The following is a 21,804-nucleotide window of genomic DNA, read 5'->3' as shown; positions in this document are numbered from 1 at the left end:
ATGAGGATCATCTTGTAGGACAATAGTAGTAATATTAAACAATTTTTTCTTACAGTAAATTTACCTGAGTTAGAAACCTGTAGACAGTGGTTTAAACAAAAACACAAAATGACAACCTGACTCAAACCTCAACACTCTCCAGACGTTCTCGTTTTACCCGATGCTCACAAACTTACAGCAAATCTGCGTCAGCTCACCTCAACACGCCACTCTCAACACTACTTTAACTGTTTAACTGTTTACTGGTTTCAACAGAGAACAATAACAGGGACGTCTGCTTCCCATTTTGTAATTTAATATATGCATGTTACCCTAAACGAAGCAAATCCAGTTAACCACTGTGGATGTCCAGGATGTGGATAAGGGAAAATGTTTTGAATGCTGTAGCTGAATGAAGTTAAACTGTGCTACGTCTAACAGTTCACAGCTCTATTTCCATAACAACCGAGCAAACTTCATCCTTTAAGATAGGGAGCCAATCCACGGGATCAGGAGTGAGTCCGATCCATTAATTTTTGAAAGGATTATATCAGATATATAGAGCCAGATCCATTTCCAATCCTTAGCTTGCTGCTAACATGTCAGATGTAAAAACGATCCTGTGTTTTACGGCACTACAGTGGGTACACTGGGTCTTCAGCCAGCTACAAGAAGCAGCTTGACATCATGGCGGACTAGCTATATATATAGATATATGTTTTAGCAGACAGCTGCCGTGGGTTCAGATTTTGGGTCCATCAGATAAGTCAAATGCTGACTTGACATGAGTGGACAGTGCGATTCCTGGTTTGTACTGAGACGACGATTTCGTGTTTGTTGCCTGAGCGACTGATTTGGCTATGTTTTCTGTACATGCGCTGTTAGCTTCTAGGGGTGCGCTGCATCCTGTGCCCTTAACTGCTCGGACTTTGAGCTCAACAGAGTCTCATGCACCAGCGAGGGCGCTTTTGCCTCTGCTCAGTAAAAGTTACATTATGGTGGATGGCTCTCACAAAAGCTTGAGTTGGGATTGTTTTACCAAAATCTATATAAAGGTATATGTGGGCGTTATAGATGAAATCTTCTATCACGGTATAAGTAATTTTATATTGCCATAATGACATACAGCATATCATGAAAGTAAATTTACAAGAAATTCAATTGAGAAACTGTTGAGACGAGATTTGAAAGTCTGCATTTGGCAATCTGATAAGTCCAATATTAATTTGCAGCACCCCCCACAATAGTCTGATACAACCAGAGGTATTAAAAGGACAGTTACTGTTATAAATGTTATAGAAAAATACAACTTTAAAAAGGATGTAATTTAAATGGTGAGGCGGCGCGGAGCTGGACTGAGCATCGGTAAATAGTGCAGCTGGAGATGTTGTGTTTAAGTACAGGGTCTAATGCCTTCATGGACTGATTAGTGCATGTAGTGCTGCTGATCACAGGGAGAACACAGCTCTACCACCTCCACACACGCACAAACACAGACACACACATGACTGACGGACCATCACAATCAGGTGAGATGATGACGATGATGACGACGTTGATGATGATGATGATGCTTCAGTATTCACTTCTTTGATTCTTCCCTCTCTCCTCTGAAGGCGTCTGTCTTTTGAGAAAAAAAAGGAGGAGGGTTGAGGGGGAGGAGACAGTGGTTCACTTTGAGCAGGTCAGGAGGTTTGGGGGTGGGGCAGGGGCGTTGGTCGGTGGGGTGGGCTGGGAGGGTGGGGGGGGGGTGCAGGGAGGAATTAGAGGTCTAGGCAGCTTCACAGAGGATCTGCTCCAGCACCGTCAGCAGGTGTTTGAGGCCGTAGATGTAGCCATGATCGTGGCTCTCGCTTGGGAAAACGTGGGCAAAGTCGATCATCCTGACCTCTACCTCTGTGTCTCTTCCACCCTCCTCTGTGGCATCATCTCCTTGTCCCTGGAGCTCCTCCTCTCTCCTCCCCCTGCCGCCGTCCTCCCCCTCTCCCTCCTCAGCCTTCCTTTCCAGTTGTGATTTGTTTCCGTTTCCGTTCGGTGGCTGCTGCGACTCACCTGTTCGTTTCCATGCAGAGTTGTCTTCTTGACACAGTACTGAGTTGTTATCTCTGGAAACCGAGCTCACCGTCGTCTCCACATCTGCACCGGCTCCACTGTTGCCATGGAGATGACCCTTGGCGCAGTGGTGGTGGCCGTGTTTCCTGTGGTTGGTGTAAATGGTGGTCATGCCGCAGTCCCAGGGCAAAACCACCTGAATGTTGTTGTTGTTGAACTCCGCCACCTCCTCTTCCTGGCCCGCCCCTTCCTGTCTTGCTTTTCCCTCCCCCCTCTGACAGCTGTCACCCGCCGATGACAACGTGGTAGTTTTCACAGCAGTCGGGCTGACTGACGGGGTACTGAGGAGGGAAGAAAGAGAGGAGGAGGAGGAGGAAGAGGAGGGGAGACCCTCGTAGACGAAGAGGAGCGAGCTGGCGTAAAAGGCCAGCTGGTGCTGAGATTCAAACCAGCGGAGGATTTGCTGCACCCTGTGGATACTGGCCAACACTGCATCCTTCCTCAGACACACACCATTATGGAAGAATTTAGCCAGGCCTGGAGGGGAGGAGAGGAGAGGAAACAAAAGGAGAAGAGAGGAGAGGAATTTTTAGTCTTTTTTTTGACTGGCAGGTAAAGTAACTTAAGTAAAAGATAATAGGAAAAATCATTTACTATCATTTATTCTCACAAACCTTTAGGAAAAACGCTGGTCATCAAATTTCTTTTGACTTAAAGGTCCATATAGTATAAAGGTAGATGTCCATGTGTTGTTTGATTATAGATCAGGTCTAGGTTCTATATTAATACTGTGAAAGTATCAAAGCCTCAGTCCACAGAGAAATGCACACAGCCTGTATTCAGAAACTGAGCCTTAAAACCAGCCGTCAGGACTTGTGGAACTTGGTGATGTCACAACAAAGCAGTCACTGTTCTTAGGCACGCCACAAGCCCCACCCACCTGCATCCACCATCTAGCCTTGCAGGATTTGGTTTCTCTGAGTGTTTTTACCTGAAATCTGCTATTTTTTTATTGGATCACTCAGTCAGCCAATCAAAGAGAGGCTCAGAACCTTCTCTCTTCTGATTGGCTAACTGACCTGCTGTTACTAGAGCTCCAGAGAGAATGAGAGAGGAGATGTAAAACTACACTGAGATAGTTTTTGGTTCTTAAAATCACAAATATATCTTCTTATGGATCGACACTTCAGATAAAACACAGGAGAAGAGGAAGATATGGAGCTTTAAAAATGCTGGTACATTTAAATGTAAGCCGAGTTAAAATAGAAGTATGTGTTGCGGCACAGAGAAAAAGAAGTTGTTTAGAATGACTGTAACCTCTAACACCATATGGTCATGATGAATAATATGTTGTCTGAAGGAATATTTATCATTCAGTAGGACAGCTTTCAGTTCCAGTGCATCTTTATTTTCTGCAATTGTTATTTTCTGTACTTCGTCTACTACTACTATATGACTGTAATTACTTTGGAGTTATTATGGAAGGTTCACATACACACACACACAATCACACACACACACACACATACCATCTTGAATAGTGTCCTTAACCAGTCCTCTTCCATAGTGCTGGTCGTAGGAGTCAAACGTGTCACTGCACACCTTATATACCTGGAACACAAGAACATTCAGTATGTTAAGAGTGTGTGTGTCCCTATAATTCCCCCATAATTGTCCCCTGCTTTTGTTTGTCTGTTCACACATACACGTGCCATGTTTTGTTCATGACTCGTGTGCTGACAGGTAATAGCACTGCTCCTGTTTCTAAGATTAACCTTCAAACAGCATCATTCCATTTATAGAGTTTATAAACAAGAGCTATTCAGTTCATACAGAAATAGTTCTCTCTCTGTTACTGTGATCCTCTGTCAGTGATGATAGATATGTGCCGACCAGGAATAACTGTGACTGAAGAGCTGGTTCTCTCAGACTCTTCCTCCACCTAGTGGTGCACAGCTACACTCACACCTGCCTCCATCACATCAAACTATAAAAGCTCCATTACACCTGCTCCATGCTGAACCGTAAAGCCAAAGTCCAGTTAATACATAACATACATACATAATAAACACATAACGTTCATTTGAATTTTTACATTTAAATTCCATCACTTCAATGAATATAAACATTTATCATTAGATAAACATTACATGATCATAGAATTAACAATTTTTTTTTAACTTGTTAATTTAACAACAATGAATTAATTCCACAGTGAAATGTCCTGTCTGCACAGAGAGCAGCTGCACACACCACTTGAATCGGGTTGTGGGTTGCTAGATGGGTTAAAATTGTAGGCATGTGTGTGGATTGTGTGTCTATCTTGTGTTCCATACACGATCTGGCAACTTAACAATAATAATATTAATAATAACAATAACTTGGATTTTTATAGTGTCTTTCAAGGTACCCAAGGCTGCTTTACTTGGAAAGAAACACAAAATGAATAAAGAACAAATAAATGAAAACAAGATGAGACAGAATAGGGATGGCAGCGATTGGCAGCGATTGGAGGAGATTGGAGGAGATTGTGGGAGATGAGGCAGCTAGAGGCCAGAGGCCGTGGTGAACGGGAGGGTTTTCAGCAGTTTTTTTGAAAATGTCCAGAGATGCGGCTGTGCAGGTCTCTTCCGGGAGAGAGTTTCAGAAGGTGGGGGCTGCCACACTGAATACTCTGGTCTCTGTCACCGAAAAGATCGCAGGCTGGTGTAGGGGGGGTGGAGAGCAGACCAGTGTCTGAGCACCGTAGGTTGCGGGACGGGCTAAACAGCAGGAGGAGGTCAGACAGGTGCTGAGGTGCGAGTTCATGGAGGGATTTGTAGGTGAGGGACAGATTTTTGTACTGGATGTGGGCTTTGACCAGAAGCCAGTGAAGTTGGATGAGGGTGGGAGTGATGTGCTGCCAGGGCTTGGTGCGGGTGTGAACCCTGGCAGCTGAGTTCTGGACATACTGGAGCCTGTCCAGGGTTTTGCTGGGAACCCCGAACAGGATGCCATTGCAGTAATCCAGAAGGGTGGTGATGAAAGCGTGGATGAGGGTCTCAGCTACAGAGTCAGGGAGTGATGGCCGGAGTCGAGAGACGTTTTTGAGGTGGAAGACAGCAGATAAACTTGGATAACGTCAGTATACAAAATGTATGGATCTGTGTATGACGATTACTTAGAGTTTCCTGGGAGAAAAACACAACAGGAAGGCACCAGGAGATTATCTTGAAATACAGGACTGTCGGCAGGTATGCCCTCATACTCACACATGATAAAACACACAACAACATGAAAGTTTGTACACTAAAAGAAGAACCGATTCCAACATCACTTGTAGCATAACCACATGTACTACACACATCTACTGTATGTGTTCAACAGGGATCAAAGTGTACAGCACACTTACCTCAGGTATCTGCAATCACATGATCAGCACTCAGCCAGTCATATGATTACTGATCACAGTTTCAAACCTCAACCTTTATTTCAAAATACGGGCGCACCGTTTAACATAAGTCAACCGCGCTCAAATCAGTTGTGTGAGATCTTTTCAGCCAGATTACAGCAGGTTAGCCCGGATTCATTAAGCCACATATGAGGAACAAGGCTCACGCCTCTGCTTCAACAACTCTAAAGTATGAGTGGCTTCAGTTTTATATTTAGACCAGGAAGAGTCTCTCCTCAGCTCTACACTTAATCACTTCTTTTTATCTTTCCTTTGAGTCTTTCTTAAACTCTCTCTTCCTCCACTATCAATCCATCAGGAGGAAGATCATTACCACTAATTAGTCTCCTCTCTATCCAAACAAACACGTAGCAGAGATTAGTATGGGAATCTTCCCAGCTCAATGACAGGCACATCCTGTTCTAAACTTCCCGTTCTGAGGCACAAAACTGTCCAACTTTACAGAAGTCTCCATTTTTCATGCATCTAGTTAAATTGCAGCTTGGGTTAACACAACACTAAAAACACCTGGCTGCCTGTAAAAACCTCTGCATCTGAAAACTGTGCTCATAACATAATTTAAACCCACAGAAGTGGATGTACAAGAGAGCCCAAACTTTTCAATGATTCTGTGTCAGGATTTAAAGTTCTAATCTGTAACTTTTCCACATTAGATCTATGTTCTCTATGTTGTTGAGTTGTGTTCTTACATTATTACAAATGTTTCCATCAATTCTCAACCCTAGACAAATACGTAATTTTAATATGGTAACGCTCTGTTTCATAGCGTTCACAGCCTCCCCCGTCAACATCATCATATCCCCTATATGCATGTGTCAGTGTTGTGGTTTCCTGCCAGAAGAAAGAAGTGGCTTTTATCAGACCAGATCAAGGATTTTAGTGATGGGACGTCTGGATCTGAAGTAATCAGAGAAAAAAGCGGAGGAAATGTGAGACAGCTCAGCTCTGAGGCGTCATGTGTCTGCCACATAGTGTTGGTGAATCACAGATTTTTAAAGTCAAACTGCTTTCTGGGTATTCCCACTGGCTTGAATCCCCTGGTGTGTTTGTTATGGAGAGGAGGACACCTCTGAGGATAATTCAGCTGCTGGTAAAAAACCTCCTGAATGTCTGGTTTATAAGTTATCAGAGAAACTTGCACATGCTTTTTATTAAAATATGAAAGTGTATAATGTATATCTGTGTGTGTCCATTTTAATCCCAATGAATTTATGTGTCTTTTTTTTGTACACAGGTCTCAGATAAAGGATTTAATCATTCTTACTCAAGTAACATTTAGAATGCAGTACTTTTACTTGTAAGTATCTTTACATTGTGCTATTAGGTTTATATTTAAAGCTACATTTATATTTTCTTGTAGCTGAACTAAGTGAAATCACAGCATTGTCTCAGTATTATCATGATGAATTTAAGTCTAATAGTCACTCTCCTTTGAGTTTCTCCACCAACTCCTTGGAGTAAACAGCACAACCTTATTATTTATTATTAGACTGATGCTTTGAGGCCTTCATCAGGGTCAACACATCCGTCTCACAGTAAAGTTGTACTGCAAGAGTGGCTGGAGTTTTGACCTCTAGACTTTTTCCTTCCTCCGTGTAGCTTGGAAGTAGATGAAGTCGTTGCAGAAACCTCTACTTTGCTTCTGACATTTGCTGCTGCTGCTGAGACTGAACCACAACAGTAAAGCTGTGGGCTGGAAAACCAAAACAAGACTCCAAACAGAACAAACCAAACCAAACCAGAGCAGAGAGGAACTGCAGAGTCTGTGATAATCCTCTGTGGGTTTGTCACCACAACAAAACACTATCAGGTCTTTCAGGAGCAACAATCAATCGACAAGCTGTTTCCTCCTGTGCACACGGACTGACAGGTTCAAATACATTAAAGATATCCTCCTCTGACTCCTGAATCACACCTTTCCCCTCCCATATTTTCATGTCCTCCTCACCCTGAGGACACTAATGCTCTCCCCGTCTCTCTTATGTAAGCTTATAGCAAGTTATGTGACCGTGGATAAATGGATATTCACATGCTTGGTAGTATGGACATCTAGGGCTGGACTGTCCTACACACTGTGGTTCACTGTAATGTTGGCACTAACTGGGTTTCCAAAGATGAATTCTGTCATTTTGAGCTAATTACAGATGAAATACATAGCTCAGTTTAATTAGTTTACTTCACATTACTTCATTCTAATTAGTTGCCTAAATCAGTCTTTAACAATTCAAGCTTAAACAACTCAACATGCAGAATATGAAGACGAAGGTTTCTAGTAGTAAAAAATAATGAGTTTAAATGGAGCTTTACTTTCCTGTGGAAACAAACAAAGCTTCAGCACAACTAATTAAATCAAGTGCTGCCTCTGTTTTCTCCTGTAATTATGGTTCATTTTAAATACAGAAAGAAAACAGTTCACTCATCTGATTGGCTGTTTTTTTGTTTGTTTGTTGCTGAAGCAGGAAACCAGGACACTTAGTGACGATGACACTGACTGTAGGTTGTGATGGAAACTGATCAAACTGATAAAAGGTTTCGCTATTTGACTCTCTTCCTTTCCAGCAGATAAAAAGTTCTCGCTGTCTTTCCTGTCATCTGTCTGTGTGTGTATGTGTGTGTATGTGGGTGTATGTGTGTGTATGTGCGCGCATGTCTGTGTGCGTGTGTGTTAGTTAGAAGTAGGCATTAGGACATTAGAGAGGGGGGGGGGGCATGTTACTGTGACAAAGTGAAAACTAAGTTAACAACAACTTCTCACCTTTGTTTAGATTTTGCATACAAAGCTGTATCTGATATTATATATCCTGACTGCAGTAGGATGTTGTAAAGTAGTTCATAGATAGTTTAGGGTTCTGTCTTTAACAACCAGACAACATACTGGTGGATACGTACAAGCTGATAAAGGAGGCCTTTCAGGCTTCGTTGGCCTGGGGGTCTCTGGGTTGGCCATGGGTCAGTCTCATGGCGCGGGACATTGGAAGATTATAGGTGGAGTAAGGAGGGAGCTCAGAGAAGAGCCGCTGCCCCTCCGCGTCAAAAGGCGCTAGCTGCAGGATGCATCTGATCAGGATGTCTCCTGGGCGCCTCCCATTGGAGGTTTTTCCGAGCACATCCAACTGCTAGGACACCCCAGAACCAGCTGAGAGACTATAGATATAAGCTGGCCTGGGAACGCCTCAGGATCCCCCAGGAGGAGCTCGCTACTGCCTAGCTTAACCTGCTGCCACAGCGACCCGACTGCAGGTAAGTCACAGAAAATGGGTGGATGATGATGATGATACTGACACCAATCAGATATTTGTTGATTAAATATGTATGTGGCACACTGAAATTACAGCTGTGGCTACTACAGTAAGAAGTAAAGTAAGTTAAGTAAGTAAACACAGGATCAGATTTTGATGGACTTCATTTCAGCTCATCTCTGAGTGCAGCCCTTGGCACTGATCAAACGGGATGGAAAGCTTATTTACATGTACACGACTGATGGACTAGAAATATATTTTTTAAAACCCCCCCGCCATTTCAAAATCTTGACATTGGTAGACTAAAGATCTTCCACAGCGGCACAACAGGTCAGACTCACCCTCATGCCGAGGACCAGGAAGCCAATCTCCTCCATCAGTGGGTACTTTCTGATCTGCTGCTCCCGTTTCTCCTGCGAGGCGAACGGATCGTAGCTGCGCTGGCCCAGCTTCACGTCCATGATGCACGGCTTGACGAAGCGGCGGGTCACGTCCTCCAACTTCAGGTACAGGTCTGAGTCAGCGGCACAGACACAGGAGTGATGAATTAAAGGTTGCACTTACTGCCAGTGCTGCCAACAACATGTTTTCATGTGAAGTAGGCTGTTCCTTGACTATTTGACTGCAAGTTAATTTGTCTGTTATTTCTTTCATCGTGAGATGTCAGAGGAGAAATTCACAAACAGATGTGGGAGGACCTTACTCAACAGTTTGCAGTAAAAACGTCCCTGGTATCATATAAATATCCCATAATATTAAGAGGAATAATAAGAATCATTTAGAGTAAATAACATTAGTGCATGATATTTGGTTTTTGTAATTCAAATTGCACCAGTACCATCAATCCTTGAGGTAAAACTATTGGGGCTTCTATACCCTTCTCCCATTGAGAATTGCAGGGGGCTGGTCCTTTCCCAGCATGCACTGAGTCAAAGAGACTACCAGTAGAGCTAGACCAACAAATCAGCATTCAAATAAATTGTCTCATGTTAGCTTATTGTAGATACAGAGAAATTACAGTACAAAAAGGCTAAAGTTGGCCTGAGGTAATTTAGAAACATGTAGTGTCTCCATTACAGAGTTTGTCCACCAGAGAGCGCTGAGGCAGCTGATTTACACTGGAAAATGTCCCACTCAGTTTGGATCTTCGGCACAACTGGGAGAAGAAAGTGATACAGATCAAGATGGTTTGTATTGTATCGTTGGATATGATCAGATTTTTTTGGTATTTTAGACAAGAACCTGTCTACCTCTCACGCTCCACAGATCTGGTCTGAGAGTGTAACAATGGCCCCGTTCAGACCTGTTCAGACCTGGTGTTAACATGCGTCTTCAGTGATCCGATCACAAGTGGTCAGCTATAAGTTTGTCAGTTGACACCTGCTTTAAAATGTGTCTCCACATGCGTCTCCATTGACCACTTGTGATTGGCTCTCACAAACGTGTGTGTGAGTGTGTGTGTGTGAGACAGAGAGACAGAGAGAGAGAGAGACACAGAGCGAGAGAGAGCGTGGGGCACAGAGGGGTTGAGCGAATTAATTAACAGTGAAATAAAGTTTTATCCATTTGAAATAGTTAAATATTTTGGTTAATTATGACCTGTGTCAGTGGAGTAGTTGGTCCTCCAATGCGGCCCCCGATACATTCACTTTCACACTGCTAAAAGAATGTGGACACGTGTGGTCCAGACCGCCTCTGAATGTGGTCTGAGTGATCGGATCTCAAATGTGTCTTGAGTGCGTTCACACCTGAGCTTGGAGCTGACCACCTGTGATCGGATCACCTGGGACGCATGTTAATGTGAACAGGGTCAAACCAGCTTCACACAGTCTCTCACCAATGGGGCTGTCAGGAGAGGACCAGGTCCCGTAGTACTTTGGAAGGTGGTTCTGGAGCTCCAGGAGACATGGATCACTGCACTCCTCTGCATACACCTGGGAGACACACACATACATCATCATCATCATCATCATCATCATCGTACTACACTGTACATACAGGTTTATTTGGCATCAGGCTGCAACTAACATTATCTTCATTGTTGTTGAATCTAAGTGCCAAAGTTGTGGCTGATTGATTAGTTGATCCACATAAAACCAATTAATCAATTATTATCTATTACATCACTAATACACGCCATGTGCAGTATCATTTCAATTAAATTTTTTTTTATTATTTAAATGGTGAGGGTTCAACATACAGTGTTAGAACAGCCCATAATGTTAAATATGTTCTGTTACTCTAAAGCAGATGGAGCAAAAAAATAAGTACATACAATAAAACAGTGTCACAGTAGTAACATATTTTAGAACAGTGTGCGTGTGTGTGTTGCTGGGACTGAGTTTGATTGGTGTGGTAGAGAGTCAGGCAGACATGATGCCATGACTCACTCCTGTTTGTATGAGAGTTGCTGAGACTGACAGCACTGCTAAGCTCTAAAGCAAACACTGAGGCTCTGGAGCAACAGACACATGTTCCTCTGTGTGATGAGACAGAGCCGTATGGAGCGACTCATGTCTGCACTGATTATCAGGAATTTACATTTCTCCACCCATCCGTTCTTCTTTACACCTGCCCAGACAGACACATAATGGCTATTGTCCCAGAGGGAGATTTGTTTTACGTAGTTGGCTTTTTCTGCTGAGGTCACAGGATCCTGTGCAACAAGACTGAGTGACTAAGATGTTAAGTAATGACAAATCCAGTACATTTAATACGGAATTATTTCTGTTTATCCATCTTTTGTTCATCTGACCAAAGAATGAGCTGCCAACATTCATCAGGCCTCTTTTCATGTTCTTTGGCAGCGTTCAACCTGCAATCTTTTGTGCCACCTCATGAGTTATGGTTTTCCTCTTGTACTTCATCAACAGAGGTCGACTTCACGCAGTGTCCTTCTCGCTGTCTGATCACTGAAACACCAGTCTCCACAGATAATCCTCATGTCAGGAGCGCTCTCCGAGGACGACCTCTGCTCCCTCTGTTACTGGTAGTACGGCTCTTCCTGGACCTGCTAACCACTGCTGCAGCTGTGTTTCAGCTCATGGTCAGTAGCCTGCTGACGCTCTTGTTCCCTCTCCCACAGCCTGGTTTCTTATTGTTCAGGCAGTTGTTTCATGTGGAGCCACATTGCATTAGACACAACCCAGGACAGAGGTGAAGAAGCTCATTTCTTTTCTAACCCTGTTTATGCGTTTAATCACAGGTGTACTTACTTCAACGTAAAGATAATAAATTTATTGTGAGATGACTCATGTTTGAATCATTTAACGTTTCAGTGATATTACACAGAGGCGTAATGTGTCTGCAGGTCCTGGATTATTTATACTTGTTCACACTAAGCTACGATACAGATCCATGATCCATCATCTGCAATAGGTCAAATATCAGCAGCAGACAAACATTAGTAAACTGATAATCAGTCTATGCTCAGTATGCAGTGTGTGTGTTGTCCTGTATGAGCTGTGAAAGCAAAGCAAGTGTGTTGGAATGTGAGTTTAACAAGTCAGTATATGACTCACCACGGAGACAAAAACTCAAACATATTTACAGCCTTGCAGGGTGAGGACCTTACACAAGCATGATGAGCAGAGGTGTAACAATGCATCAAAGCATGATGTTACACAATTTAAAAAACATAACAATATGCAAATGTGATGCTGAACAATGAATTACAGTCAGCTAGTACTGAAATGATTACTTGATTACTTGACAAGTCCGTCATCAAACTTTTTTTTTTTTATACACTCTTAAAACTGCTGGGTTAAAAGTAACCCAATTTGGGCTATTCTAGTAACCCAGCCATGGGGTGTATTAACCCAGCAGGGTGGGGTTATAGGTTTGCACAGCATGTTGGGCTATGTTCTCTACCAAAAAATGGCTAAAAATTACTATGTTGTTGGATTAAAGCTACCAAAAAGTGGGTTGAAAAAAAAAAAAAAAAAAAAAATTTGAATGACTTCTGCTCTTAGTGTTAAAATTAAATAAAAATTGTTATGAGAGCGAGAGAGCGAGAGCGAGAGAGAGAGAGATGTTACCATGCTGTAAAACTGCATCTCTCGTGGACCTCTTGGTGGAGGCTGAAGCTGCTTCAGGACTGTTCCATCTGGATGCTGCAAGATACCTGCAACAGACAGAAAGACGGGGCTGAAAAGCAAAGCAGGACAAGCAACAGCTGACAGGAGGACTCAGTCATGTGGCCTCAATCCTCGTTTCAGCACATCAGTGTTGAACGATGATTTTCAGACAACTCAGTTTAATGTTCATAAACAACAACATTGTCATACAAAGTTGACTGTGTTCACTTCCTTCTACACTGAGGTTAAATCTTAAATACTGTACCACAAACTGACTTTATCAGACATACAGGGCCTAGTCAGCAGCAATGAAACACGTGTAACGACAGATGAAGATTAGAGGAAGTAGAAGAACATGAAAGCACAGCAAAAAGAATCTGTCAATATGTGATGGTTCAGTCGTTTCTCGAATTAAATGTCAAAGATTTGATGGTTTTAGCTTCTTGAATGTGAGAAACTGCTGCTTTTTTATATTTGGGGTTTTGGGCTGTTGTTCAAACAGAATAAGAGACTTGAAGATGTCACCTTGGACTCATTAAATGTGGATTAATCAATAATGAAGGTAATCATTACTTCACCAGGAGACATGGAGGGAAAAGAAGGGTTTAGGAAATATGACGGCAACGAGTGCATTAAAAAACATAATTGTGGCAAAAATAAAATAATTTCTATGAATGTCCTTGTGGGGGATGTAACTGCTCCACCAACGAGCAACAAGGAACACAGATCAAAACAGAGTGTATTCACCATTACAGCAGCTCTCGCACCATCCTGTACGAAGTTATGGAAAAACTACTCTTCATAGCTCTATTATTGTAAAACAGACAGCAAATGCTGCTCTCACACAATGTGGACACAGTAGGAAGAACAAGAAAAACACATTCATGCATTATTTCATTGTGGTTAATCCTGATGCTAACCTTGCACACATGCCATGCACTCTTTTGTTGTGTTATGCATTTGTGGCAGTGAAAAGTGAAAGAAAAACCAGATACAAACAAACAGTGTCAACTCCCATAAAATCAAATGAATCAATCATATTAGCGCCTGATACACATCACACATCACATATCACATATCTGCTGTTGGGAATTTATTGGTAGCACAAGCCATTACTTGTTTGAGCTGGCCACAGCACATGCTATTATCTGACCATTCCCTGTTCATTTGATCATTACGGGAAATCACTAATTAGTTAAAACTCATTTATTCATCATTGATTTGTGTTGCGTTTTACCATTTTGAGTTGGAGAAACATTCAAGGTTACCAGTAAATATGGCTCCCTTTACAAGCCTACTTCCAGTGTAGTAAGAAAGATGGTGAGTCTCCTGTTACATCATCACATGCTGACCACAGCTGATTACAGACAGACTGAATGAACCTGCAGTGGAGAGGATTAGTCTGCTCTTTGGCTGATCTCTAGATTCTTCTAAGAACACAGAGATGTACAAACACACACACGCAAAAATAAAAACAAAACAATATGCAAAATCTCTAAACACATGTAAAAACAACCAGCACATAAGGGAGGGGGGAGGGGGGTAGTGATGTGAGCCTGAGGGGGGACATCTGTCCTGTGTCTGTGAGGTCATCAGCCTCAATCCTAAGATGAAGAGGAGGCAGAGTCATCCTTTCAGTCCACAGCTGCTGTCGCACTGTTCTGAGTGTATTATGTATCTGCCCTGCTCCATCATCATCATCATCATTACAAATTAATGGTACAGGATGTCTGTGCAGGGGGTGCAGTCAAAGCAGCACATTAACAGAGCGGCAGCGTCAGTGCTCCGTCTGCATCTACACATGATGCTTTCAGGCAACGTGTTGAGTGCAGGTCAACCGGTGTTTGACCAACATACAATCACTGCACTTACACGTGTCAAAAGGAGGATCATATGACTAGGAGCTTAAAAGGTACTAGACCTCCCGTCACACTTACATGCAAACAGTGTGACTGAGACACAGTCTGTTTCACAGCGCGTGTAGACAGCTGGATTGATTAAAATAGAAGTGCATCTGTTGCGTCCAGTGTGTGGGAGACACAAAACTGCACACAGCTGAAACACCGCCTGTGCAGACAACCACTAATTCTACATTACATTTTCATACTGGTTTATAGGCACGGTGCTGAAATAAGTATTCAAATATTTATTTTGCTTATATAAAAACAGCTCTACTACAAATGAAATCTCCTGAATTCAAAATTTTATCGAAGAATCATTACAAATATATACTTGCATATTAAAAGTTAAAGTTCTCATTATACAGAATGGTCCCTTTTTGTCAGTGTTAACAGTTATAGAATCTCAGTTGGCAGTTTATTAGGAACACCTAGCGAATACTGAGTAATGCAACAGTTCTGCAATAAAACATCCGTCCTGAAGGTTATAATGTTCAGCTTGTATTAAAATTGTTGTAGAGATCAGTTGATTCAACTGTATGATACAGTATAAAGTGTCCATGTGTAGTTTGATTATAGAGCAGGTCTAGGTTCTACAGTAATACTGTGAAAGTATCAAAACCTCAGTCCACAGAGAAATGCTCACAGCCTGTATTCAGAAACTGAGCCTTAAAACCAGCCGTCAGGACTTCTGGAACTTGGTGATGTCACAAAAAAGCAGTCACTGCTCTCAGCCGTGCCCAAGCCCCGCCCACCAGGACCCACCATCTAACCGTCCAGGATTTGATTTCTCTAAGTGTTCACTTGAAATCTGGTGTATTTTAATTACCTCACTCAGCCGATAAGAAGAGAGGCTCAGAGCCTCCTCTCTTCTGATTGGCTGACTGGCCTGTTGTTACTAGAATTCCAGGGGGAAGCCTGCGAGAGGAGATGTAAAACTACACTGAGATGGTTTTTGGTTCTTAAAACCATAAATATATCTTCTTATGGATCAACACTTCAAATAAAACACAGGAGCAGAGCATGGAGCTTTAATCCTCTGAAGTGCAAAGGAAAATGGTTTCAGTTGAAATACAACAGTATTAGTACGATATCCACAGTATTAGTATGGGTGTTGTAGATGTGGTTCACAGGAAAGTAGATTTGTGTGAACTGTGGGGTTATGTTTCACTGTGTGTTCAAAAGAAAAAATGGATTCATTCAGGAAAGACAGGGGATATGTCACACAGGCATCATATGCAAGTTTGTATGAACTGAACTTCCTGGTCACTCCATCAGTCTGCTGACCAGTCACAGTCTATCAGTCAGTAAAAATAGCTGCTCACCAGTGTGTCAGTTAATCAGGCTGTGTGATAGAAGTGTGTAATTTGTGTAAGACATCGAATGACTTACTAACATGCACACACACACACACACACACACAGTCAGCTGACCTGAGACACTGGGCTTGACTGATGAATGATGGTGTGACAGAATAAGAAAAGAAAAAGAGGAAGATGCACACCATGTTCACATAAATGTGTCGAGCATGTGATGGGAGTGTTTACATGTTTATCCAAAACAACTAGTTATAACATATGACAGTTAAACTGGTACAGTTAAGTATAATTGAACCATATATAGATGTTTACTGTTGCTGGTGAAACTGCTTTCGCAGATTGAGTTATGATTTATTGGTATTGTCACTGGTTTTCTACAACATATCTTGAAAACCACAGTGAGCGACTCTGCTTTGAGCTTCTTGTGTAAAGTCACACAGAAGAGCCTGTGACGATCAGACTGAGAAATGCAGCTCTCAGGTTGAAAGTCGAGTCCTGCCCTGCCTTTAACATGAAGAATCAACAGGCAGCAGCTGACAGGTGAGGTCTGCTCAGGAACACAGCCGGACTTTCACCTTTGCTTTTGTCTTGCATCAGACACTGTAACTACATTATGCTCTAACCAACCACAGACACAGACACAGACACACACACACACACTCTGAGAGCTCTTATGGAAAAAAAACAGTGTTGAGCGAGTTTCATAACCCCTTTTTTATATTTTTGTATGAAAACAGCACCAATTTCTTATCTAAAGGGACTGAAAGTAAAAAAAAAAAAAAAGATCAAGTAGATTTTCAGGTTGAACATGAAAAAACTGCTTTGAATTGAAAACTAAACTCGAACTGGTTCCACATTCATAAGAACAGGAAATATGCAGTGGCATATTTGGCCCATTTTGGATCCACCGTGTTTCCATTTCCGTCACAGGTTACACACATTAATGCAGATGGAATGTTTACAGTAAGACAGAGGGGCCTTATCACAAAAAAAAGATTAGTTAAACCCATTTATCAGTGGGTTTAACCTATCACAAAGCTGACTGGTAAACCAAAAACCTATGGTGTACAGATAACATGCTTGAGGGGTTCAGATCAAAACTTGTCAGCAGTGCGATTACTGACCAATCAGATCACTGCAAATAAAAAGTCTGACCACTGTCACCTTTTATTAGAAAAAAATAATAACAACCACCAGCTGTTAATTAGCTGAGTAAATAAATCCTACACATCAGTCAACTAGACCTCATCAAGCATTCATATCTTTTGCCAACCTTTCTTTACACCGATTATGTACTTTTTCTCACTGGCATCTGTATGCACCAAAACGGCACCACCAAACATGTTGACAATAAAGACACTTATTAACTTTGTTGTATGTATTTCACCTCATTTCATTTCATATTTCTGGCGTCATAATCTTCCAGTTTCTCGACAGGTATCACTATTTTATCTCATGAAGTTCTCCAGTCGTAGTTCTAATAATGCTGCGTGTGATTGGCTTGTCAGTAAGATTTCTTTCATGTGAACAGTCAGAGCTGGACTCAACCCAATGACAGTGGATCATAATTCACAACCAGCAATGGAAGTAAATGAAGCCTTGAAAGTTAAAGCAACACTGTGTAACCTTTTCAGAGCAGCGGCAACAGCGGCCTCTGCAGGCACAGGTGATGGTACTGGAAGCAGCGTATCCCTAGATGCTAACAGCTCATGTGCAGAAAACAAAGCCTGTCAATCACTAAGGCAAGACACGCGAAATTATCATCTCAGTACGAACCAGCAACCACAATGTCCACTTATGTCAAATCAAACAGGAGAAGAACAGAACCAGACGGTGGCGTCATCACATGATGAAGAGCAGCGCAGTCTCCAGACCTACACCCCATGGTTTAGGATGAATTGGACAGACAGACGGTGACAGCAAAGCAACCTGCAAGAGTAACACATCAGTGGGAACTTCTGCAACAGAGTTTGACCAAGTCTCTGAACAGTATTTGATTGTTCAGAGTCAAAAATTTAGATTCAATTTAGTTCAACAAGAAGATTCCTTGATTTTAAATTTTCCAATTCTTTATTTGTTCTCTGCTTTAACTTCAGAAACACCGAAACATTGAATTATGTAAATTTAACAATTCAACAGCTAGAAAAACTGACTGATTAATCAGCCTAGCTCTATTAACAATACAATAAAATGTAATCACTACACCAATGGAATCTAATGCATGGGAAATCCAGTTTGCCTCTGTGAGCCTGGCTAGTTAACAGATATATGACCACACACACTTCCTGTTTAAGAACCAACCAGTCTAATCCTTCTCATCCCCTCTGGATCTGCAGAAGGTCTTTAATACAACCAAACACATCAGATCACCTGCATGACAGACACTAAAATAACCAATGAAACCACCTGCTCTAGGCAGTGCTCAGTTAAAAACTTCCACACTTCCAGTCCATTATGGCACATAGCTGCCCACCACTAACTTGCATTCAAACAAAAGACCTATGGTGGAGAAGGAGACTGGAGGCCGAGGGAAACGGTGGGAGGAGTGAGCAGGATCACTTTCAGTCAGCAGCAGTACAAGCTGAACAGGATTCCAGCGCTTGTTATACAACTGCTGTGGAGACTGAAGGAGACTGCTGGTTTAGTCTCAATACTGTGTCAATACCTGTCTGTTAGTTTGAACTCATGCAGCCCGTGTTAATGATTATTCACAACCACGCCCAAGGATTGACTGAGATAAGATCATTCCACATTGCTGTCAGATGTAGTTTATCCCCGAATCCTTCTTTCTACTCTGCAGATAGAGAGAGGACACTCTCAAATCATCATTGCACAAAATATTTTGCACACATTTAGATTCTATTATTCACATCTTATAAAACTGATACTTTCTTAAAATTGAGTCCACGCAGGTTTTATGGCATCAACTTAGTTTTATTGCTTAATTTCTGTTGAGCAGTACACTTACATTTGTAACTGTCATCTGTAACTTTCCATAATTTTTTTAGTAGGTCTGTGAATCAACACGGTGATACACCAAAGAATGCATACACCACTGCCTGCGGTAAAACATGACCACTTCAGCCAGAGAGGTTTCGTGGATGGACAGGTCTGTCTTGGCTGCATCCCGGACTGCGGGACTCACAACTCTTGGAAATGTCCTGCCTGTGCCACAAAATAAAGACGTGTTTTCCCAGAAGTTGCAATTCATCAAAGTACCTGACTAAACAGCAATGACTCATCCATCTGACACTGTACTGTGACACCAGCTGCTGACTGTAACATGCACAATCAATTCAGCTCAACACTTTGCCTAATAATGCACAGTGGAGGCTTTGATAATGTCAGGTGTGCTGCGTGCATGAATGTGAGTGTGTGACAGTGAAGATGAGACACAGGCCATGGGGCCGGAATTCTCAATGGGCACAAATCCACAAATGGGGACAAATTAGAGCCACAGATCTCTGCTTGATCAGGTTAAGTGCAAGGATCCATATGTGAAGATGAAGCTGGTGCAAGAAGGAAGATATTCAACGTCATTCCCACAGATGCATGAATCCTACCTCATGTGCACGCTGCTCTCACATGTATGAAGAAAAAAAATTCGTGTCTAACTTCTATTCAAAATCTCAGTTTACTCGACAGTGCGCATATCTGGTGGAGCGAGAGCGAGTGTTTCTGAACTTTACCATCCACACTTTGGTTCGGATGCATTATACAACAAACTGAACTGACTAAAATACTGATTTCATCTTTCACTTCTAGGTTAATTGATCTTCCAACAACATTTTTCCTATAATACAGGACAGGTGGCAAGAACAAGCAGTACGAACAAAGTTGTGTGTTTACATTGATGAGAAATTTGCTTGGTGGATTATTTGTAGGCCGATTTTTTTCAATGAACTCAAACAATTCATATGATGTCCTGAGTCACATGGAGGCTTGATGAGCCAGAGCACATTCACACATTACATGTCTTAATAACATGTTGAGAAAAGGAGGTTATGTTCTGTGACAGAAGAAGAGGAACATTAAGAATCGCTCGAACAGTTCACTTACCCACTTTATCCACTCCGTACTTGTGACCCGCCACCTGATGTGACAGCGGGACGCAGCCGTTCAGATGAGCCTGGCCTTGTGGCCCCAGAGGCCGCTGGCCGCTCTTCTCTTTCGCGGGGGGGCCACCGCTTAGCCGCGGGGTCAGGTTGACCCCAACAGCGGCTGTGCTGGGGGTCAGTTCCAGTCTACCAAGAGCTAGAGAGGACTCCATCATCACTTGATGCTGAGTTGTTGACATTTGTAAAAAATAAAATAAAATAAAATAAAATAAAATAAAATGATTTTTTTTTTTAAAAAAAGGGCAAAGCTTTTTGTCCAAAACTAAACGAATTATAAAAAAAAAATCTATTTGACTGTGTCGATTCACATACTGTTATTACATAAGCACAGAATACAGCCCCGCACACAAATTCAACAAATTGTTTGGGCGTGAGGTTGAGAAGCCTTCATGGAAATGGTCCAGTCCAGACGAAACCAGCACAGACGCCTCGGCCGTGTTGGCTGTTTTCGAGCGCCGACAACCACCACCACGCTGACGGACGGCAGCACTGTCGTTACCCCCGCTGTGCCCGGTGGTGAAGCAGGGCTCCCGAAGCAGCGCCGATTCAATGATTTTCATATCTTGAACAGCAGCATAAATACATCCTGGCCACATCCCCCTTCCTACCAGACTCAGAAACAGTAGGACCAAAAACTACTTCCGCTCGCAGCTTCCAAAATAAAACGATTGGAGGCGTAAAGATAATACAGTGTACCAAAGTAATAATAAAGACATTAATTTTTTTTTTGAAGTTGGTTGGTTTAACTGCTTTGTTGAACCCCAGAAGTCTTTTTTCAAAAACAAAATTAATATATTAGGCGCCTTTGTTATGAAGGCAAAATCACCAAACTTCCGGTCTTATCTTTATCAACTTCAGCTTCACTTCCTCGCTCGACAGCTAAACACTGGTTTCCCTCAGTAATGCTGATGTTACGACAAAGTCAGAGGTGATATCCTGCTACAGTCAACCAGCACAGAGGCAGGCGGTGCAAACGGAAACGATATAATCCCGAAATCGCACAAAGAGGCTACTCAGTCGAGATTTTAATTGATAACTTATCGATACTGTCCATTAGGCTGCTAAACAAGTCCGTCCTCGCGTCACAGCTCAGCAGACCAGGGGGACATCACACTTGCCGTATAACCGCCTTCAAGACGGAGGCCTGTCCGCTGAGGATGAGCACAAACGCGACGCTTTGTCGTCCTTAAATCCATGATATTAAAAGAGGTCGGCAGAGTCCTCCTCAGCCACAGATATCCAGGTCAGAGTAGGCGGCTACCTCTCTACGTAACCAACGCCCAGAGCTTCTCACACGTTTGCGACATTTGCCATTACTGTCGCAAAACATACCTTTTCACACCTTTGCGACAGCAACTTGATTTGCATCCGACATCAGGTCGTTTATGTATGAAAATAAATGTAGATCCATTCTCCCCCTAGCTTCTTCTCTCTGTTGATATATTTAATATGTGGCTAAATAAATACACAAATACCAGTGTGACTTGTCAGTCTTACCAGTATTTCCATGAAGCCAAATTCAAATGTTATCCTGTGAGATTAGACAGTTTGCACTGTAATGATCCACATTAAGAACAGCACTACAAAGAAAGTAGTAGCATAAAAACATAAACATGAATAGCATGAAATATGTGAAATATAAAGCATGCAGCAAATAATAAGAGCAGGAGAT

General features: G+C 42.2%; 1 protein-coding gene across 1 annotated transcript; it reads right to left on the bottom strand.

The window, feature by feature from the left end:
- Window positions 1-1,728: 1,728 nt before the first annotated feature.
- Window positions 1,729-21,289, bottom strand: ipmk (inositol polyphosphate multikinase). The gene is made up of 6 exons (XM_022765993.1): window positions 20,074-21,289; window positions 12,759-12,844; window positions 10,559-10,655; window positions 9,063-9,235; window positions 3,561-3,642; window positions 1,729-2,568 (listed from the first exon to the last, which is right to left on the bottom strand). Exons 1-6 carry the CDS (start codon window positions 20,309-20,311, stop codon window positions 1,751-1,753), a joined length of 1,494 nt encoding a protein of 497 aa, XP_022621714.1. The 5' UTR covers window positions 20,312-21,289; the 3' UTR covers window positions 1,729-1,750.
- Window positions 21,290-21,804: the final 515 nt, after the last annotated feature.

Source organism: Seriola dumerili, unplaced genomic scaffold, assembly GCF_002260705.1.
Source record: "Seriola dumerili isolate Sdu_G_001 unplaced genomic scaffold, Sdu_1.0 BDQW01000807.1, whole genome shotgun sequence".
NCBI classification, from domain to species: domain Eukaryota; kingdom Metazoa; phylum Chordata; class Actinopteri; order Carangiformes; family Carangidae; genus Seriola; species Seriola dumerili.
Note: the sequence above shows the minus strand (reverse complement) of the source record. Positions and strands in the feature narration are given on the sequence as shown.